We start from the raw sequence: 18,573 nt of genomic DNA on the forward strand, positions 1-18,573 counted from the left end.
CCAGTTGGGAGTGTGCATGGCTCTCCTGCCTGGCCAGGCACTCCTCCTACCCTGCTGGTAGACATGTGAATTAGGCTTGTGCCCGAAACGTTTCGGAGGCCATTATGAAGGCCTCCGAAACATTTCGGCGCTGGGGGCAGTTTCAGCACCGAAACGCCGAGGGGGGTAGCACTTTAAGGGCGGGGGAGGGTGTACTCACTCCTCCAGCCGCATTTCCTCCGCCAGTGCGCTGTCGTTTTGAAGCCCCTCGGGGCGGCAGCGTTCCTCCCTGCCGCCCCGTTTCCCCTGTCAGCCGGAAATGGCCGGAAGTCACAAGCGCGCGTGTGCCCATCATGCGTGCGCACGCACATGGCAGAAGGGCGTGCATGCACGATGGACGCACGCACACTCGTGACTTCCGGCCACTTCCGGCCACCAGGGGAAACGGGGCGGCAGGGAGGAACGCTGCTGCCCCGAGGGGCTTCAAAACAACAGCGTGTCAGCGGGGGAAATTCGGCGGGAGGGGTGAGTACACCCTCCCCCACCCTTAAAGTGCTACCCCCCCGTTGGCACCGAAGATCTTCGTGCACATCCCTAATGTGAATGCAATAATTTGCAATAATTCCATTTCATGAGGTTGAATCTTGATTCTACAACAAGGGGGAGCATTGATAAGTCTTCGCACAAAAGAAAGACAGGAAAGTGCCAACACAAAAGTGATATTTCCCCACGAGAACTGGGTTAAAGATTTTAGAAACAGAGGCTGAAATTCAGACTAAGTTTCTCAGTAGTACTACTCAGGAGTTAAAAGATGACTATATTTCAAAGGGATTTCCACTAGTAAATTTAGTCAGGATTTACATGTATTTTTTAGGAAGCATCTATTGAATTAATAACATTAACCCACAAACGTACCCAGCTACTAGATGGATGCTGAAGACCAGCCAAATAGTGTAACAAATAGATTTGAAGTTGTGTTACCTCCTTTATACATTTCTTTTTGTATTACCAGAAACATCTGCTAAAGAAGGGCTGCTGCTGTGGTGCCAGAGGAAAACAGCTCCCTACAGAAATGTGAACATTCAAAACTTCCATCTTAGGTAAAGTTCATAAATTCCAGAAGTGAAATATTACTAGCCATTTTGCACCTGAGTTTTGCCATAGATGTAATGGAAACTGTCACTTAGGGTCAAACTATACATGATGCTATATACACCATTTGTGTTACTGTTAAATGTTGCTTTTTATTTAAATAGTCGCTGCCAATGCCCTGATCAGGATCAAGACCATGGTATGTGGGAAAAGGTATTTAACTTTCTTTGCCTCCCTGCACTGCAGTCCTGATGAAAATTCTACCCTATGTAGCTGTTAGCCCCAGGAAAAAAGTTGGAACAACAGCTTCCCTCCTAGGGCTAATAAGAACTTGGGGAACCAATTGTCTTTAGGATCACACCATGGGAGAAAAGGTTCAATACCCCCTCCTAGTCTGCCATGTTCTTTAGGCAGCTGCCATTTTAATTTTGTAAAAATGGAAGGATATTTGTTTGTTTGTTTGTTGTATTTATATACCACCCTATATAAAATCTCAGGGCAGTTTACAGTCCATCCAAACAACAACCCAAACCTAAATAATATATTTAAAACAGATTACCATAAATAAAACTTTAAAACAGCATAAACTAAAAGCCTGATGAAACAGGGGTGTTTTCAAAAGTTGTTTAAAAACAACCAGAGATGGTGAGATTCTGATTTCATTTCATATTTAGTTTTATGTGTAGATTTTGGTCCCTGGTTCTTGCAGTTTGACAAAGGGACAGTTATTACACTACAAGGGTGGCATAGTTCCTTCTCCACCACAGTTGCCCCCACTGTGAGGCCCCTTTTAATTAATTTTTTTAATACCTCTAATCGCTGGCGCCACTGCTGCCTGGCCCACGCCACTATTTCCCCTTTGCCGTTGCTTGCCACTATTTCCCCATCTTCACCACCAGGGGGGTGAGTGGAGTGGAGCGGAGCAGGCCACCCCCCAACGGTGTCAGCAGGTGCAGGCAGACCTCCTTGGCCTGCAGGCGTGCGCAGTAGGAGTTATGGTTCCCGGTTGTGGGGAAAATGCCAAAAGATGCCGATTTGGGGCCAAATGGCGGGGGAGCTCCTTACCATGCTTTGCTGCCTCCCCTGCATCACGCTGTGCCCCTGGAATGCCCCCAGATAGACCAAAACCTGACTTTTTTTTTGGTTTTAAATGGGAGCCATTTTGTGGCTCTGAGAAACAAAATGACCTCCAAAGTCATTTCCAGCCACCTCCAATCGCGATGTTGACATATTCTTTTTTGGGGGTATGCCGAGGTTTGGTGTCTTTTGACTGATTGATTAAGTGCTGTCAAATCGGTGTCGACTCTTAGGGACCACATAGATAGATTCTCTCCAGGATGATCTGTCTTCAACTTGGCCTTTAAGGTCTCACAGTGATCTCTTATTCATTGCTGTCATAATCAAGTCCATCCACCTTGCTGCTGGTTGTCCTCTTCATCTCTTTCCTTCAACCTTTCCCAGCATTAGGGACTTCTCAAGGGAGCTGAGTCTTCGCCTAATGTGTCCTAAGTATAATAGTTTGGGGCTGGTCATTTGTGCCTCAAGTGAAAAATTCTGGATTGATTTGTTCTATGATCAATTTGTTTGTTTTCCTGGCCGGCTTGTCTTTTACCTAACCACAGATACGCTACCGATAAAGAAGTTTCCCTGTATCTGGACATTTTATCTATGTACTGATAGTGGAATAAACTCTATTTGGTTACAGGATTCACACATTCACGCTTTGATCTTCTCCCATGGAATTAGCCAAAACAAACAAACCCTGGCTTTATATAAGTGAATTTGATGATGTCTGATTATTAGGCATAGTGTGCGGGTTCTGCATGCGGTCAGAGCTTGCGCTGCCAGACAAGTTACAAGACAAGTAATTTTATTGACTTGTTTCCATTTCACTTTTGATTGCTTGTTATGAAGCTGGAAAGACGGGCTTGCCCTCTGTGCACTTATCCATAGACATCGACCTGATCTTATCGACTACTCCAAGCTATCTAAGGTTATCAGTCTGGGTGACACAGCATGGTGATTTGCAGTGATTTGATTCCTTTCCTGTGTTTCCTAATTGGTAAATTGGGATATGTTTAGTGTCTTGAAATGGCCTTGAAATGGGGGGAAGAGTGAAACAAAAATATCCAATAAGCATAGTCAGCACAGCAGAAGATCAAGACATCCACCCCAGGTGCTCAGGAGCATATGTACAAGAAAAGTAGAAATGATTGCGGAGAGAATGATCAACAAATTCAAGAATAGAGGCAAAATAATCTAGAGATGAAGAAAGAGCAGAAGAAAAAGGCCAATTCATGCAGAGAAAAAGCAACAGTACAACAGATTAATTCTGAGATAACCTTCTGCCAGCTACATTTTGCCCTTGGTTTTAAATTCTAAAGTACCTTCAGCAGTAAGCAAGTCATTTCCAGAAACGGAGCTGGTTTGTAAATAGTAAATTTTTCTGTTGTACTAGATGGTATGTCTATTCTAATAGAATAGTATTAATTCCTTTCCTGATGAATATAGATTTCCTAAACCCCTCTTGTTTAGAGTCTAAGGAGTAAAAGGGGTGTCCAACTATATGTGTTACTTTCCTAAACCTCTGACAACTGTGCAGAATTAGAATTTTCCTCATTGGAGGCTGATTGGGTGGAGAGCAGGAAGGAGGGCAGCCTCTGGGTGGGGGCACTGGACTCAAAGGAGACTTTCAAAAATCAGTTTATTTCTTTGGCACACTAATGTGTCCTGGCACAACGTTTGGGAATGACCATTAGAAAGTCTTCAATACGTAGGGTACATTCCAGTGAAAGCTCATTATATCCAAGCTCCTTTGAAATTAATGGAAGTAAAGTGCACCATTAAATACTTATGTCCTGCTGATTTCAGTGGGGCTTAGTCATGGCTAAACTTCGCTGGTTTTGTGCCCAACATATTTTTAAATGTCATCCAAGAGAACATGATAGCTATTTTCATGTTCATAAAAGAGCAGTAAGCAACACTACTGTACTAACTATGCACTATTTGCAGTATATGAGCAGTGCTTGCTTTGTCACTTTTTTTGATTTCATGTATTAAGTCTGTTGATAGTTGTGTTGGGGCTTTGCCGGGTTTGTGTGTTTTTTTGCTGCCTGCATGCATTTCCTGGTTTACGAGAAGATTGGCTTTGTTGCCTGGACAATGCACTGGCCTGATCTTACTTGCTCCTGCATATATTAGCAATTAATAATACTGTTATTTTTTCTGCTTTGTGTGCAGGATGACCCACTAGGTAATATAAACCTTGCCATGGATATTGCTGAAAAACATTTGGATATCCCAAAGATGTTGGATGCAGAAGGTGGGAGCTAATGCACTTTTAGTAAGCTGTGCACTGAACATAGCAATTTCCTAACATTGTTTTTCCTTGCTACATCATGACAAAAGGATCCCTTCTCACAGAGCTCTGCATCAAACAGTTATTCTTTGCCAGTTCTTGTATATTGGAGAATGTCACTTTCAATGAAATTAAGTTCCGTGTAGCAAGCTGTGAGTGGTTGCCCTACTAGACACCCACTTCTCAGGGCCTTTGCATGTCAGGGCCCTTCCCAAGCTGGAAGGGACGCTTGGAAGTGTGTATCACAACTTCCTGTTAGTTGCTGTAGAAATAGTGTTGCACAGGGCTGGCCAGCCGGAATTTGCTTCCTTGGCTCTTTCCTCACCTTCACCTGCTCAGAAAGTAATCAGTAAATGCAAGTGGATTTTGTTTTCTATATTGGTCTCGCTGCCCACGAAAGTCAGTGAGCAGGGCTGGCCTTAGGGGTGGTTGAGCCTAGGGTGTCTGCCTGTAGGGGGCACCAAGCTGAACTTGGTGGCTCGCTGTTTGTTTAATGTACTGTCTGTAGGGAGGGATGGGGAGAAGCTATGTCTTTTGCAGTTAGTACTCAAACAACCTGTGGAGCTTGAAATAAAAGATTAAAGTCCCACAGGTTGTTTGGGTGCTAATTGTAAAAATGGACTTCCATCAGTTACCATGAGAGGTGCTATTTTTTTATCCCTAGGTCTGGCCACAACAGTACTTGGGGTCATTATAGGCTTGTCTTAGGGTATGGTCTGAAAACACATGCTGCTGCTGCTGTGCTGAATAGGTAGGTCTGGGTCTGGTCAGTGCCTGAATGGGATACTATCTGAGAATTCTCTATGTGTCATCCTGAGCTCCAAAAAAGGTGGGATAGAAATGTAATTAATAATATTCAATCCCTTCTGTTCAGCCATGAAACTGACTGACTGACTCTGGGCAAGTCGTTTATCTCTCAGCCTAACCTACCTCACAGGGTTGTTGTGAGGATAAACATAACCATGTACACCTCCCTAGGCTTCTTGGTGGAAGAGCAGGATATAATTGTAAAAACATAAATAAATAAATAAATAAAATGAGGGTTCCCCCAGGGGCATGACTACGGGAGAGGAGGCCTGGGTTCACCCCTCTCTCCAGCAGCCCCTCAGAGTGAGGGAGATAATGAAGACGATAGGGAGGGTGGAGCTAGGGGGCCCCTCAGGAGCTTGGGGGCCTGGGTTCTTTGAACCCATCTGCTCAGTTATTATAGCTACACCCCTGGTTCCCCCCATGTTTCTGATAGCCATAGTACCCTTCTTTTCCCTGATTTACAATGGAAGTACACTTCATTCCCCCCCCCCCAAATGCATGTACTTGTAGGGTATGTGAAAGTAAGAATTCTCCACCCTTCCTGTATGCACTTACATTGCATACAGAAAACAAAGCAGGTTGTCAGTTACCTCCCATTTCCTCCTTTTACTTCCATTTTTCTGTTCTTCATATTTGTTTGAAAATCTGTCCTCCTCTTGTAGATATTGTGAACACTCCCAAGCCAGATGAGAGAGCTATCATGACTTATGTTTCCTGCTTCTACCATGCTTTTGCGGGAGCAGAGCAGGTACTCACCATCTGTTCTCTTTGGATTGCTGTTTATTTTGTTTTGTGTGTCTCAGGATTCCATTGGGCTTTCATTTGTTCTGTAGTCTCTTTGGTTTTTACCTAACACTGACAAATATATATTGAGTGTGAGTGCTTTAAAAAGCAAAAGCAAAAAACAAAATCTGCTTTTGACTCTGATAGCATTGCAGTTATCTTCACATTGATTATATAAACAAACACAATTGCAAATACAAAATGTTAGTTTTCAAAGACAATAACTATTTTCACACTACAACCTCGTTACTGTTTCTTTTATCTGATTTTGGAAGGTAATTTACAGGCAAGTGAACAAAATGTTCCCCCAATTGCTTTTACTGCACATAGACTGTTACCTAACGTGGTGCTCTATGTGGCGTTAAATAACACATCCACTTGTATAAAGATGGCAGATAACGTTATTACCGCAATAATATCTATCTTTTTTAGGGCTGACCTGAAATGGAGAGTGCATTTTGTGAAATGTTGCTGCCATGAAACACAGGGGGTGTGGTGAGGAAGGAGAGTCTACCTTTTAAAATCTGTAAGATTGTTGCTGCTCTCCCGTGCCGCTGCTCAGCTCTGCACGGAGTCCATGTGCATCCCACCTCCTCCACTCACCTCAGCTGAGGGGTCAGCTTGGCAAACTGGGTTGACCATTCAAATGGCCACCACTCATGCACATCAGCCAGGTGAGCAGCAGGGGCAGGGTGCGCAGTGGGTGCGGACTTGGTGCAGGGCGGCAGTGATGGTTTTATGGATTTTGAAAGGTATCATCTCTGTCCTCACTGTCCCCCACCGCAGCCAGCGCCATCTGCCACATATGACTTTGGCACCCCCTCACATTAAGTTAAAATTATATTCTGTATGTTACAGAATATAAGGTAAAATTATTTAAATGAATGTGAGGGGTGGGGCCAAGTCATATTTAATCTAGGGTGCCAAAATCCTTAGGGCCGGCTCTGTTTTCACAACTGTTCCCATACCTTTTCAGATTGCTGTGGTCACAGAAATGATTCTGGTGTCCCCATGTGAGGAGTTCTTCATAGTAGTTTCCATATGAATGAATACACAGCTGAATGAAGAAAATTCTCAACTGACCCCAAGACCTTTAAAAAAACCCCACAGAGCTTTATAATACAGTTTTATGACTAGCATGACCTGAAATATAATAGAATTTTAATATTTAACACTGAGGTCTTGGATAATTTACAATCTATGCAACACTTTCAATTAAACAGAGCTGGAAAATGGTTTATTAGTGCAAACATTAGTCTAGTAGTCTGAGTAGCAAAAATTCATACATATATCACCTTTGAAACCACTTATTGTATATGAATTATGTCTGCAGTGAAAGCTTCTACACTCCTGGTTTGATGTTAAAGGGCACAATCCACTGGAAAGTTCTTCTATGACTGCCCCACTGAAAAAGCACTGTAGTGGTTTTATACAGTTTCCATTAATTTCAGTGAGACTCGCATAGGTACACAGGAAGCTGCCATATACTGAGTCAGACTATTGGTCCATCTAACTCAGTATTGTCTACACAGACAGGCAGTGCCTCTCCAAGGTTGCAGGCAGGAATCTCTCTCCGCCCTATCTTGGGGATGCCAGAGAGGGAACTTGGAACCTTCTGCTCTTCCCAGAGCTGCTCCATCCCCTCAGGGGAATATCTTACAGTGCTCACACTTCTAATCCGAAGAAGCCTGTTCAGATATTATGTTGTCCTAGTGTACAGATGTCTGTACACTCATACATGTTTTTGTGTGAATGACTGGACTTACATTTATGTTAGAAGTGAACCTGGGTACAGGCCTTTCAAATGCATGATACAGATATGAAGTGTACTGCTGTACTTTTGTTCAACATAATAGGTGAATAACTGAAAGGTATCATGATGTGGCAGCAGGCTATGTGCAGCTTTTCCTCATCTGACACATCACTCAGTTCACTCAGTCAGTGCAGGCTATCAGGAGATGAGTGTGATTATGTGCACAGGTGCTATGTGGTTTGGCGAGAACACATGGGCTAAAGCAGTGCACCTGCTTTAAAAAAGCAAACCCCCAAAGTGGACATGCCTATCATTTTACCATGGTAAAAAAAATCCAGGAACCATTGGATGTCCATCCTGGTTTTGTGTTTGTTGCTGAATTTAATGGCACCTGCACACTGTTTATGTTGTGTGTTTTGCAGGCGGAAACGGCAGCTAATCGGATTTGTAAGGTTCTTGCTGTGAACCAAGAAAATGAGAAGTTGATGGAAGAATATGAAAGGCTAGCAAGTGAGGTAAAGGAAGCCTAACACAATTGTGCAGTAATGTTTCTGCTAGTTAAGCGTGTTTGAATAAGCAATTTGATAGGAACATAAATGTAACAATAAAATGTAACAATTAAAAAAATGTTAAATTGTTCCAAAGCTGTTATCGAATTGATGCTCATCTTAGAATTATTCAAAAATAATCATTAAGTGGGGATAGGGAATCTCCATTATATTTAACACAATCTCCATTTTAACTGAAAATAGGCATTTTCAATGGCATTTTATCTGGTGTTTTAACTGGAAATAGTTTTCTTTTATCTGGCATTGTAAAGTGTGTGTGCTTGCACTCAAGGATGGCATTGCATATGAGCTATTGGGAAATCTGCTGGTGGACTACATAGCTGAGATCTCATTTCTGCAGTTTAATTGTACTAAGACTTCTTGTGTGGTTGCAGTTCCCATATATCTAACAACCAAATTGTAGATGAACTTTAGATTGCAGTCACCCACAAAACAATTGATGTCTAAATTATAATCATTCACATTCAAACTGCAGGAAGGACTATAGTTTGCAGGCTGGAAGGAGGTGGAACTCCATTTAGATGGCTTGGGGTCTAGCCAAATGCACGGAGGACAAGTCTATCAGTGGCTACTAGTCTTAATGGTGATACCTCCAGGTTCAGAGGCAGAATGCCTTTGAATACCATTTGCAGAAGATCAATGGCAGGAGTGGGAGTATGCCTTCATCTCCTGCTTGTGGGTTTCCCAGAGGTATCTGGTGGGCTACTGTGGGAAACAGGATGCTGGACTAGTCAGGCCTTGGCCTGATTTAGTGTGGCTTGTCTTATGGTTATTTTGTCTGCGTTTAAACCAGCTTTTGGAATGGATTCGTCGCACAACTCCTTGGTTGGAAAATAGGACTCCAGAGAGGACTATGTCAGCTATGCAGAAGAAGTTAGAGGACTTCAGAGATTATCGCCGTAAACACAAGCCTCCCAAGGTCCAAGAAAAATGCCAGCTGGAAATCAATTTCAATACACTACAGACAAAGTTGAGGATCAGCAACAGGCCAGCTTTCATGCCATCAGAGGGAAAGATGGTTTCGGTCAGTAAAGAGAACCAAAACTCTTGTCCTTCAGTTCTATAATATTTCACTAACTTTGGGGAACTGCATAACTGTTCAGATATTTACTATAGCAAATATTCTAAGTTTTAAATGGAATTAAAGGTGAAAGCAGATGTTACATTCTAGATGTGACTTCGCTTACACAAGTATATGTGTGCATGATAGATGCTGGATTATCATTCAGTCTTACCTTTCTCATCCAGTTTTATCATTCAGTCTTATCATTATCATTCAGTCTTACCTTAATTTACCTTTGTACTTTAGGCAGGTTGTCTACCATTTAAACAAACTGGCCCACATAGTGGTTTCCACATTGCCTGTGCTGCTGTGGGAATTAAAAAAACCAAGATGTAATTGAGCAAGGGCACTGTTTCACAATAGTGGCCATAGTGTTGCATAACTCTGCACAATGTTAAGTATCTGTGGAACAATACTTTTGGGCAACTGTGTTGATTTTTTTTTAATGCTTACAGCTGTGCGGGGTGTGTGGAAGTTGTAGGACACTGCCAAGTAAAAGGGCTGGTGTTTTTAGGTGTATATATGTGTTATACATTAATTCACCTTTAAAAATCCACAACAATTTAAAACACAGCTGCAAAATTGCTCCAGGGATGGGGAAAGGTATGTTTGTGATGTCAAGGATGCTATCCAATAGGCATCCACCACAGCTAGCCTTTTCCAGCCCACTGGAAACTTTCAGAACCATCTCATTCAGAGCTCACTCCTGTATAGAAAAGTATACATATGTTTTCAGGGCAGTGAAAGCACTTTTAGATCACTTCCACTACACTTACAATATGACTTCTATTATCTCACTACTTCATTCTGGAATTATGCATGCCTGCTCCCAAATTGTTACAGAAGTTTTCCTTCACATGTAACATACATAGCTCCACCACTGAACGTTAGGTTTATGAAATGATTTAATCTGAGTCCAAGATCACCAAGACTGATCTTTACTACAATCTGTTTTCAGTGCCAGAGCTCAGCTATGAACCATATGCAGTGATAATAAAGAAGAGAGAGTCTTTCCTTCCCCACTGAATTAGTTACAAAAAGTTCACACAAACTGGGATTTGGGAAGCATATAATTTATATGGTGGTTTGACATATAGCATCTTCTTTCCTCTTCTTCACAATTGTTGAACAGTGGCCTCACCCTCTTCTTCCTCTTTTTTTTGGAGGCACCACCACCTCTGCATCAGCCACTGCTGCAGCCCATGGGCTCACCTCGCCTGCCCCCTTTCTTGCTTGTCTTGCCTGACCATCTGGCTCTGTTATTTGCTGCTGCACCACTGCTGCCTCAGCCACCCAGCCCCACCCACCCTGCTTGCCTGCCTGCCCACTCTGTGGCACCCACTAACTGCTGGGGCAGTCATCTACTTTTACCCCTCTGCCAGTTGGCTGACACAATATAATTATGTCACCATCTGGTGCGCCAGATGATGATATTTTTATATCACATTGGCCAGCCAGCAGAGGGGTAAAGGAAGTTGGCCGGCCCCTGGCAGTTAGTGGGGGCTGTGGAAGGGTAGGCAAGTGAGTGAGGGGTGGAGGCAAATGCCGGGGACTGTGGTGGTACCCCTAGTGGCCCGTGTTCTTTGCACATAGCTGATCAGTGATAACTCCATCCTGAGAGTAAGACAGTTAAGTAAGACAGTTAGAAAGTCAGATCCTTGACCCTGGAGCTGATAGTATTAAATTTTGATCCTGGAAGAGATAGTAGAGGGAAGGGAGAGGCAGATAATATACACAGAAGATTTGCAACATCAGAAATGTTGTGGGGGGAATCTTCTTGAGACACATCAAATAGAGATTTAAAATGTTCTGTTTGCATTTCTCTCACTAGGATATTGCCAGTGCCTGGCAAAGACTTGAACAAGCAGAAAAGGGTTATGAGGAATGGTTGCTGAATGAAATACGAAGGCTTGAACGACTTGAACACCTGGCTGAGAAATTTAGGCAAAAGGTTTCATCACATGAAACCTGGGCATATGGTAAGCTAGGGGTCTTCCATGTAATCCACTGAAGCATGCTGCAACCATATTTTAGCTTCTTGTTTTTTACACTTCCATAAGCTTGTATTCAGCAATAATATCCATACAATATTCCATTGTTGTGTGTTATGGACAGGGATATAACCTTACTGTGGGGGAGCAGCTGTGCTGCTTTTTGATCTTTTGAAGAACAAAATATTATTAGGTGATGAGCACTCAATGCAAAAGAGAAGGTGCATGCTGCTTACACGCATACACACACACTATATCTATATCTATAATCTATCTATATATATCCGCCCCCCCCCCGCTGCCAATATCCATTAAGTGACATGGCCCTGCTGCAGGCTTAGTCTTCCTACTGTTAACAACTTACAAAAAAACTGACTGGGGAACAAAAGGGGAGAGGTTTTGGAATGACATTGTGGATTAGCCAGGTTTAGCTTCTGCCGAAAGAAATGTAGTGAATGGATGCACAGAAGAAAATTGTGATTGGTGCATAGAGAAAGTGATATAAATTCAATATTTAAAAAAACCAAGGAAATCAATGAAAGTGTATGGATCAGGATCAGGAATAATACAAAGGGAACCTTCATCTGTGCAGCTTAACTGTGAAAGAGTTGTACCTCTTAGTAAGATAGAAATTTCCTATCTGAAATTTCCCATAAAAATTGGTGCTGCCTCCACGATTTCCCAGCCCAAGCCAGCAGTCAGAGTTGTTCACATATAATGCTATAAAATAAGCTGAAACTATGAGAATCACTTGTTCTAGAGTGGGAGAATGGATTTAGTTCCTACCTCCCACACTAAGTGGTTGATCAGTGCAATTGCTGCTTATTTTACCAGGCTATTTGTGCATTGTTGGATTGTGGCTTGAGTACTATGTGGGCTGTGCCGCACCTGCTTGCATTAATGAACAGCAGATCATGCCAAAAATGTTGATCTGGATATACCTGGGGTGGGGACTCGGGGGTGGAGAGAGGGATATGTTGTATGGTACATTGGGAAGCATGCTGGGTTTGGACATAGCAGCCCAGTCATGCTTGGTCTCAAGCAAGCTACTAGCTCTCACCCTAGCCCATGACATAAGGTTATTGTGAGGCTAGATTTGACAAGAATTATATAGACCTTTTTATAATAAAGCTACATTGGCACTGTAAAGTCAGCACTGTACTTAATACTTGTGAAGTGCTCCTATTGCTGGTGCCCATGCCATCACTGATTATGAGCAGGGCCCTCTTTCCTATGCCTGTGCTATTCTCAGAAAAAGTGTTCTTTGGAATTACTATTTCTTTTTTAGAAGCTGGGCACTCCTTGCTATAAACTCTAGCATGATGTTGATTTAGCCTTTTAAAATAGCAGTGGGTGGGGGAGAATCCTCCAAACTGGCATTGCTAATCCTTCTCAAGCAGCAACCTGCCATTTTCTTCTTCTTCTTTTCTTATTTAATTCTAGGCTGCAAATTCACCTGTAAATTTTAAATAAAAAGGCGAAAAAGAAAGAAAGAAAAGGAAAAGGAAAAAGAATAACAGTGACTGTACTTGTTATAATAACACTGCCCTTCCATTTTATTGGGACAGTATGTTGCAGTAATGGGGCTGGATCCAGACCATTAGCATTTTAGCACCTGAAAGCAATAGCACTAGCAATAGCAATAGCACTTACATTTATATACCGCTCTATAGCTGGAAGCTCTCCAAGCGGTTTACAATGATTTAGCATATTGCCCCCAACATTCTGGGTACTCATTTTACCGACCTCGGAAGGATGGAAGGCTGAGTCAACCTTGAGCCCCTGGTCAGGATCGAACTTGCAACCTTCTGGTTACAGGGCGGCAGTTTTACCACTGCGCCACCAGGGGCTCTAAAAGACATTTTGTTTAATACACAGGCATTATTCCTCTGTTCAGGATGCTACCAGATCAATGCTCTTGAATGCTCCCATCATGGCCTACACAACTTGTAATCTATAGTGCTTCATGCAGCTTTATAGCTATGTATTGTGGCCTGCCAGGTGCTTAACAAGCTTGCTGCTTTTGTAGTCCCAATCAAGCTGACAAGCAGAAGACTTATCAAGCCCCTGGTGGGCTACTAAACATAGCAAATGGTCTGTCTTCAGCTGGAGCATGTGACATCATAACTGCTTTCAGAATTGCAGCTAGTTGCCCAATGCATTTAGTGAACGTGTGTAGGGTGAGGACCAGGAACCACCCCCTGCCCTATGTGTGTTCTCCTACATGCCTGCAAAATCTCACATAGATTTAGATTTAGATATATCCAGACTGGATTATTGTAATATACTATATGTAGAGCTGCCTTTGCAGACCACTTGGAAGCTTCAGTTGGTTCAAAATGCTGCTGCAAGAATCCTGACTGGTGCCAGGTTGGGGAGCATGTTACTCCCTTGCTGAATCAGCTGCACTGGTTACCATTCCCCCCCCCCCCCCCCGGCCATCATTCAAAGTGCTGGTTTTTACATTTAAAGCCCTAAATGACTTCAGACCATGATCGCTAAAGGACTGTCATTCCCTGATATTATTCTGCTTGCCGACTAAGGTCATCTGATGAGGGTCTTCTGTGTGTCCTGCTGCACTCTGAGGAATGGCTGGCAGGGTCATATGGAAGGGCCTTCTTTGTTGTGGCACCCAGAATATGGAACTTCTTGAGTTTTGTTCATCTTTCTCTTTACCAGTGTGCCACCATTGACAGAAGACTTTTCTTTTCCACAAAGCTTTTGATAAATGTGTTGCTTAGTGCTTACTGTTTTGATTTTTTTATTGAATTACTGGTGCCTTGTTGGCTTTTAATCTGCTGTTTTATGTGTTTGTTTTTATTATTGATTATTGTTTTTATTGTTAATTGTTTTTAGTTACGTTAGCTGCCTTGAGCTGCTCATTTTCTCGGACCTAGAACAGTGGGATGTGAATACATAACAAACGCACTGCAAACATACAGGGCTCACACCTGAAACAAATGTGTTTGTTAATGATACTATTGTTCTTGTTAGTACCAAGAAGTTACTTGCTCCTGTAGAACACAAGACTGTGTCCTTAAGAATGTTTAAAGATTGCTTAAAGTACTTAGACTTCTTAGCAGAAACCTTTTTGGCTTTTGCTTTCTTTCCTCTTGCCAGGCAAAGAGCAGATTCTGCAGCAGAAGGATTATGAATCTGCCTCTCTGACAGAGATCCGTGCTTTGTTGAGGAAACATGAAGCTTTTGAGAGCGACTTGGCTGCTCACCAGGACAGGGTGGAACAGATCGCTGCCATTGCCCAGGAGCTGAAGTATGTTCCATTTCAAGGCACACAGCTGCTGACATTTACCCGATAAACTCTTTCCAATAAATTCAATAGTGTCATAGGTACAATGTAAGGATTCTGCAGATAGCTTTGTAAGTGCTATTATCTTGGCCTGCTCACTGAAAACCTTTCTTATTTCTTCCGAAACTAAAAATAGTGGTGCTTTTGCAGGGCAAAGGTCTCAAAGCTAAATTAATAACAACACTTTGCTTCTGGCCTTTTTCTGGTCCGTAAGACTGGTATGTGAGGCAAGCCAGCTCTGACTTGAGCACACACTTTGCTTCACGGATGCTAAAAGGGAAACCAGCCTTACAGAAGTAATTTCTTTCACTATTTTCTATGAGCATGTAACATAGTTCACACAATATATCTTGAAATAATTGCTTGTTTGCAGAGAACAGCATTTGAATTAGAAGAGACCTAGCCTCTTGCCTTTTGTGACTGTCCCTTTGCTATTGTTTTTTTAAAAACTCTCATGAGTAGTGATTTAACTAAAGTCAGGAGGGGTCAAAGGGTGGGGGGCTTGCATAAGATATTTCATTAAGGGCAGCCCTTAAAGAGCCTTCCTACCCTCCCCCAACACCATAGCAAGGGACCAACCACAATTCTTTCGTTTCAAATCATCTTTTATCGATGACCAGCTAGCTGATTTATATAATGGGCCCAATCCTGAAATACCTTTGGGAGATTCACAGCAAGTTTTTTTTTTAAACACTCCCAAATTGATCCCTCCCATACCACATTATAGAAGCCTTTGGAACCACATAAATTGAAAAAGCCATTTGTGATGCAGGATGGAGGAAGGAGGTCTGTAGCTCAGTAAAGTACATAGTGTGTGCATACAACCCTATGTAACTGAGTTGTTGTTGTTGTTGTTGTTATTATTATTATTATTATTATTAATAATTCCATTTCCATACTGCCCTTCCAAAAATGGCTCAGGGTGGTTTACAAAGAGAAATAACAAACAAATAAGATGGCTCCCTCTCCCCAAAGGGCTCACAATCTAAAAAGAAACATCAGATAGACACCAGCAACAGTCTCTGGAAGTAGTGTGCTGGGGTGGAGAGGGCCAGTTACTCTTCCCCTGCTAAATAAAGAGAATCACCATGGTAAAAGGTGCCTCTTTGCCCAGTTAGCAGGGGAATGGATTCGGGTTTATGTCCTTAGGTTTATTGATACCTTTCTAATGCATCAAAAATAAACAGGGTGATCTACGTGCTGACTAGTGCTGCGCTAGCATAATGCTGTTGTGCTTGTACAAGGACATTGTGCAGTGAGGTTGCACAAAGAAAGGAATGTCTGTCCTAGACTAGTTATTGCACTGGCAGATGATGTAGACATTGTGTAACCTTGATTGTGTCCCCGAGAAGGTCTTCCACTAGCAGTTGCAGAACATTGTGGAGCACTGCAACTTCATGCAACTCCACAGACTCCTTCAGTGTATGCAGCCTCTCAGTAAACATGGATAGGATCAATTGGTGTGTCTCATTGCTTTCAATGGGAGTTAAGCATCAGCTGAAATGTTTCCCGCTGTAATCAGTTGCATTTAAAAGTTATTAATTTTGGCTTGATAATACCTAGTATTCAGTAAGTCAATCCTCATTGAGTCCTACACAATAAAGCTAACTCAAGCCCACTTTGTCACTTGCGGTGCTGATAGCTTTGCTGCTTTGTATGCCTGAGTAAAACCAGCCTGATGGACTATCTATGGCTTCTTTTCTGTTTTCATTATTAACATGGTGAATCCTGGCATTTGTATGTAAAGCAGTCACAGAACAGGGTGTTTTCCTCCATATCCCTTTATACTCCTTCTCTGCAAACATCATTACCCAGACTCTCAAAGCAATTATTAAATGTGTAGATCAATCCTTTCCATGCTTACTTGGAGTTAGAAGTTTGTCCCATGAATTTTCATGGAATTTACTCCCAAATATATGTGCGTAACTCACTCTTAATTAGTTAACACTTCTAAAGCCCTCCGCATATGATTATAGATCAAACAATGCTAAGAACAAATGACATGAGTAATAAAATATTTCTGGTTAAGATAACGTTTTTATCATTTTCTAACATAATTTTCACAGAATAATAGGGATTAGAGATAGAAAAATGTGAATCTTATTTTCGGCAATAGTGTTTACAAATATGAGTGGATTAAGAAACTTTGAATATGAAGCTGGTAGGGATGTGCCAAAACATGATTTGGCATCTGAATCACTGGCACAATCCCTTTAAGAAAGAGGGCTTCCACAACCCCTTTAACAAGCAGGAAAGCAGGTCCATACCTGCTCCTTCTCCCACCTGGTGCCACTTCCGTAATCCCAGTGCTCCACCCAGATATCTTCATGTTCCAGTGAATGTCATGTGCATGCTAGCATCACGCACAGGGGCAGCTAGGAGATGCCGTGCCAGTGCATGAAGATATCTGGGAGGAGTGCTAGGATTATGGAAGTGGCCTGCTCTGTTCCTTGTTAAAGGGGCTGTGAAAGCCCTCATTTTTAAAGGGATTGTGCTGGCAATTCAGATGCTGAATCACATTTCGGCACATCCCTAGAATCTGATTATAGTCTTTCAGTACACTCTGGTAGTTATTATATCAGGCCCTCTGAGAGACATTGTTCCTGCCTACTTGCTGGGTCGGCAAGCCTCCATATTTTTCGGTCCTCATTTCTTGGCAGTGGAAAGTTGCTATTTTTGGAGAACAATTGGTGTGTGACCTTGAGCTCTGCTGGTACAGTTCAGTGTCAGCTCTGCCATTTTCTTGTGCAGCAGCTGAGTCTGCTAAGAGCATAAAGGTTAAAATTGTTAAAGGCTTGTTGATCGATGGTGTCTGGATAAAGACTGCCTGCATGTGTATGGAAGACTCTTCCAGTTCAGACACCACTATTGTGTGCCAAACTGTACAGTTCCAGAAATAGCATCCAGCAGTGAGTGATCACAGACTTCGGATGCAAAGCCATTCGAGGAAGTAATGAATAGATTCCCCATTTAAAATACTGTATAACAATTGGCTGTATTGAACTCCATTGCCTAACTGGCTCATGGTCTTAAATCCTAATTATTTTTTGGTTATATTTAGTGGGGGTGGGGGGGAGTAACTGTCTCTATTCTGGCCAGCATAGCATCCCTCCTTTGGCTGTTGCTGGTGTCTCCTGTTTGTGTGTGTTTAGATTGTGAGCATTTTGGGGTCAGAGAACTATTTTCTCAAACCTTCTGCTATGTAAACCATTTTGAGAACTGTTTTTGTTGAAAAGAGGGAGACACCAGCAACAACCAATGGAGAGATGCAATGCTAGGCTGAATTGGGAAGTTGCTATCTCCCTGCTAAATATAAGAGAACCACCACTTTAAAAGATGCCTCATTGCACAATTAGCAGGGGGAACAAATTGAGTCAGGGTCCCCTTCTCTGAAGTACCAAAGTGGTAAAACTGAGCCCTTGCCCTCTTGTAATGTCCCAACATGAAAGCTAACTCCAAAACTCTCAATTATCTCTCTCAGTGTGTTGATTAGATGTGGAATCCTTCAGGTTAAAAGCTGCAGTCTTGAGCAAGTGTTTCCTAGCATTGCCATCTGAAATCTATTCTCCAGTAAGGATCAAAGTCACCATAAAATTGGGCTTCCAGTCCTGGTCTCGCGACCCAGGAGGATAACATGTCAGTGGTACTGAATGCCACTAATTGGTCTAGCAGAACCAACAAATATGACAAAATCAGGACAAAAACCAGACTGAAATGGATCTTAGAATCAGTTTCATCCAGGAAAACCTGGAGCCGAGGCAACACCAAACACTTGAGTAGTTTGCCCAAATATGGAAGATTGGATACTGGAATTGTATTTATTGAAAAGATACTTTATATTGCAAACATTTTGTAACTTGTACCACTA

General features: G+C 42.3%; 1 protein-coding gene across 2 annotated transcripts in view; it reads left to right on the forward strand.

Moving 5' to 3' along the window:
- Nucleotides 1-18,573, forward strand: part of ACTN2 (actinin alpha 2) — an 86,399-nt gene that overhangs the window by 31,822 nt on the left and 36,004 nt on the right. Inside the window, exons 5-12 of one of the 2 annotated variants that reach the window (XM_053300116.1) lie at nucleotides 992-1,079; nucleotides 2,986-3,064; nucleotides 4,312-4,393; nucleotides 5,902-5,987; nucleotides 8,198-8,290; nucleotides 9,138-9,368; nucleotides 11,239-11,386; nucleotides 14,519-14,669. In XM_053300116.1, coding sequence (XP_053156091.1) covers nucleotides 992-1,079; nucleotides 2,986-3,064; nucleotides 4,312-4,393; nucleotides 5,902-5,987; nucleotides 8,198-8,290; nucleotides 9,138-9,368; nucleotides 11,239-11,386; nucleotides 14,519-14,669 — 958 coding nt within the window. Of the gene's footprint in view, nucleotides 1-991; nucleotides 1,080-2,985; nucleotides 3,065-4,311; nucleotides 4,394-5,901; nucleotides 5,988-8,197; nucleotides 8,291-9,137; nucleotides 9,369-11,238; nucleotides 11,387-14,518; nucleotides 14,670-18,573 lie in introns of those variants that run through there. The other variant, XM_053300120.1, reaches the window with a different exon arrangement.

Source organism: Hemicordylus capensis, chromosome 1, assembly GCF_027244095.1.
Source record: "Hemicordylus capensis ecotype Gifberg chromosome 1, rHemCap1.1.pri, whole genome shotgun sequence".
NCBI lineage: Eukaryota > Metazoa > Chordata > Lepidosauria > Squamata > Cordylidae > Hemicordylus > Hemicordylus capensis.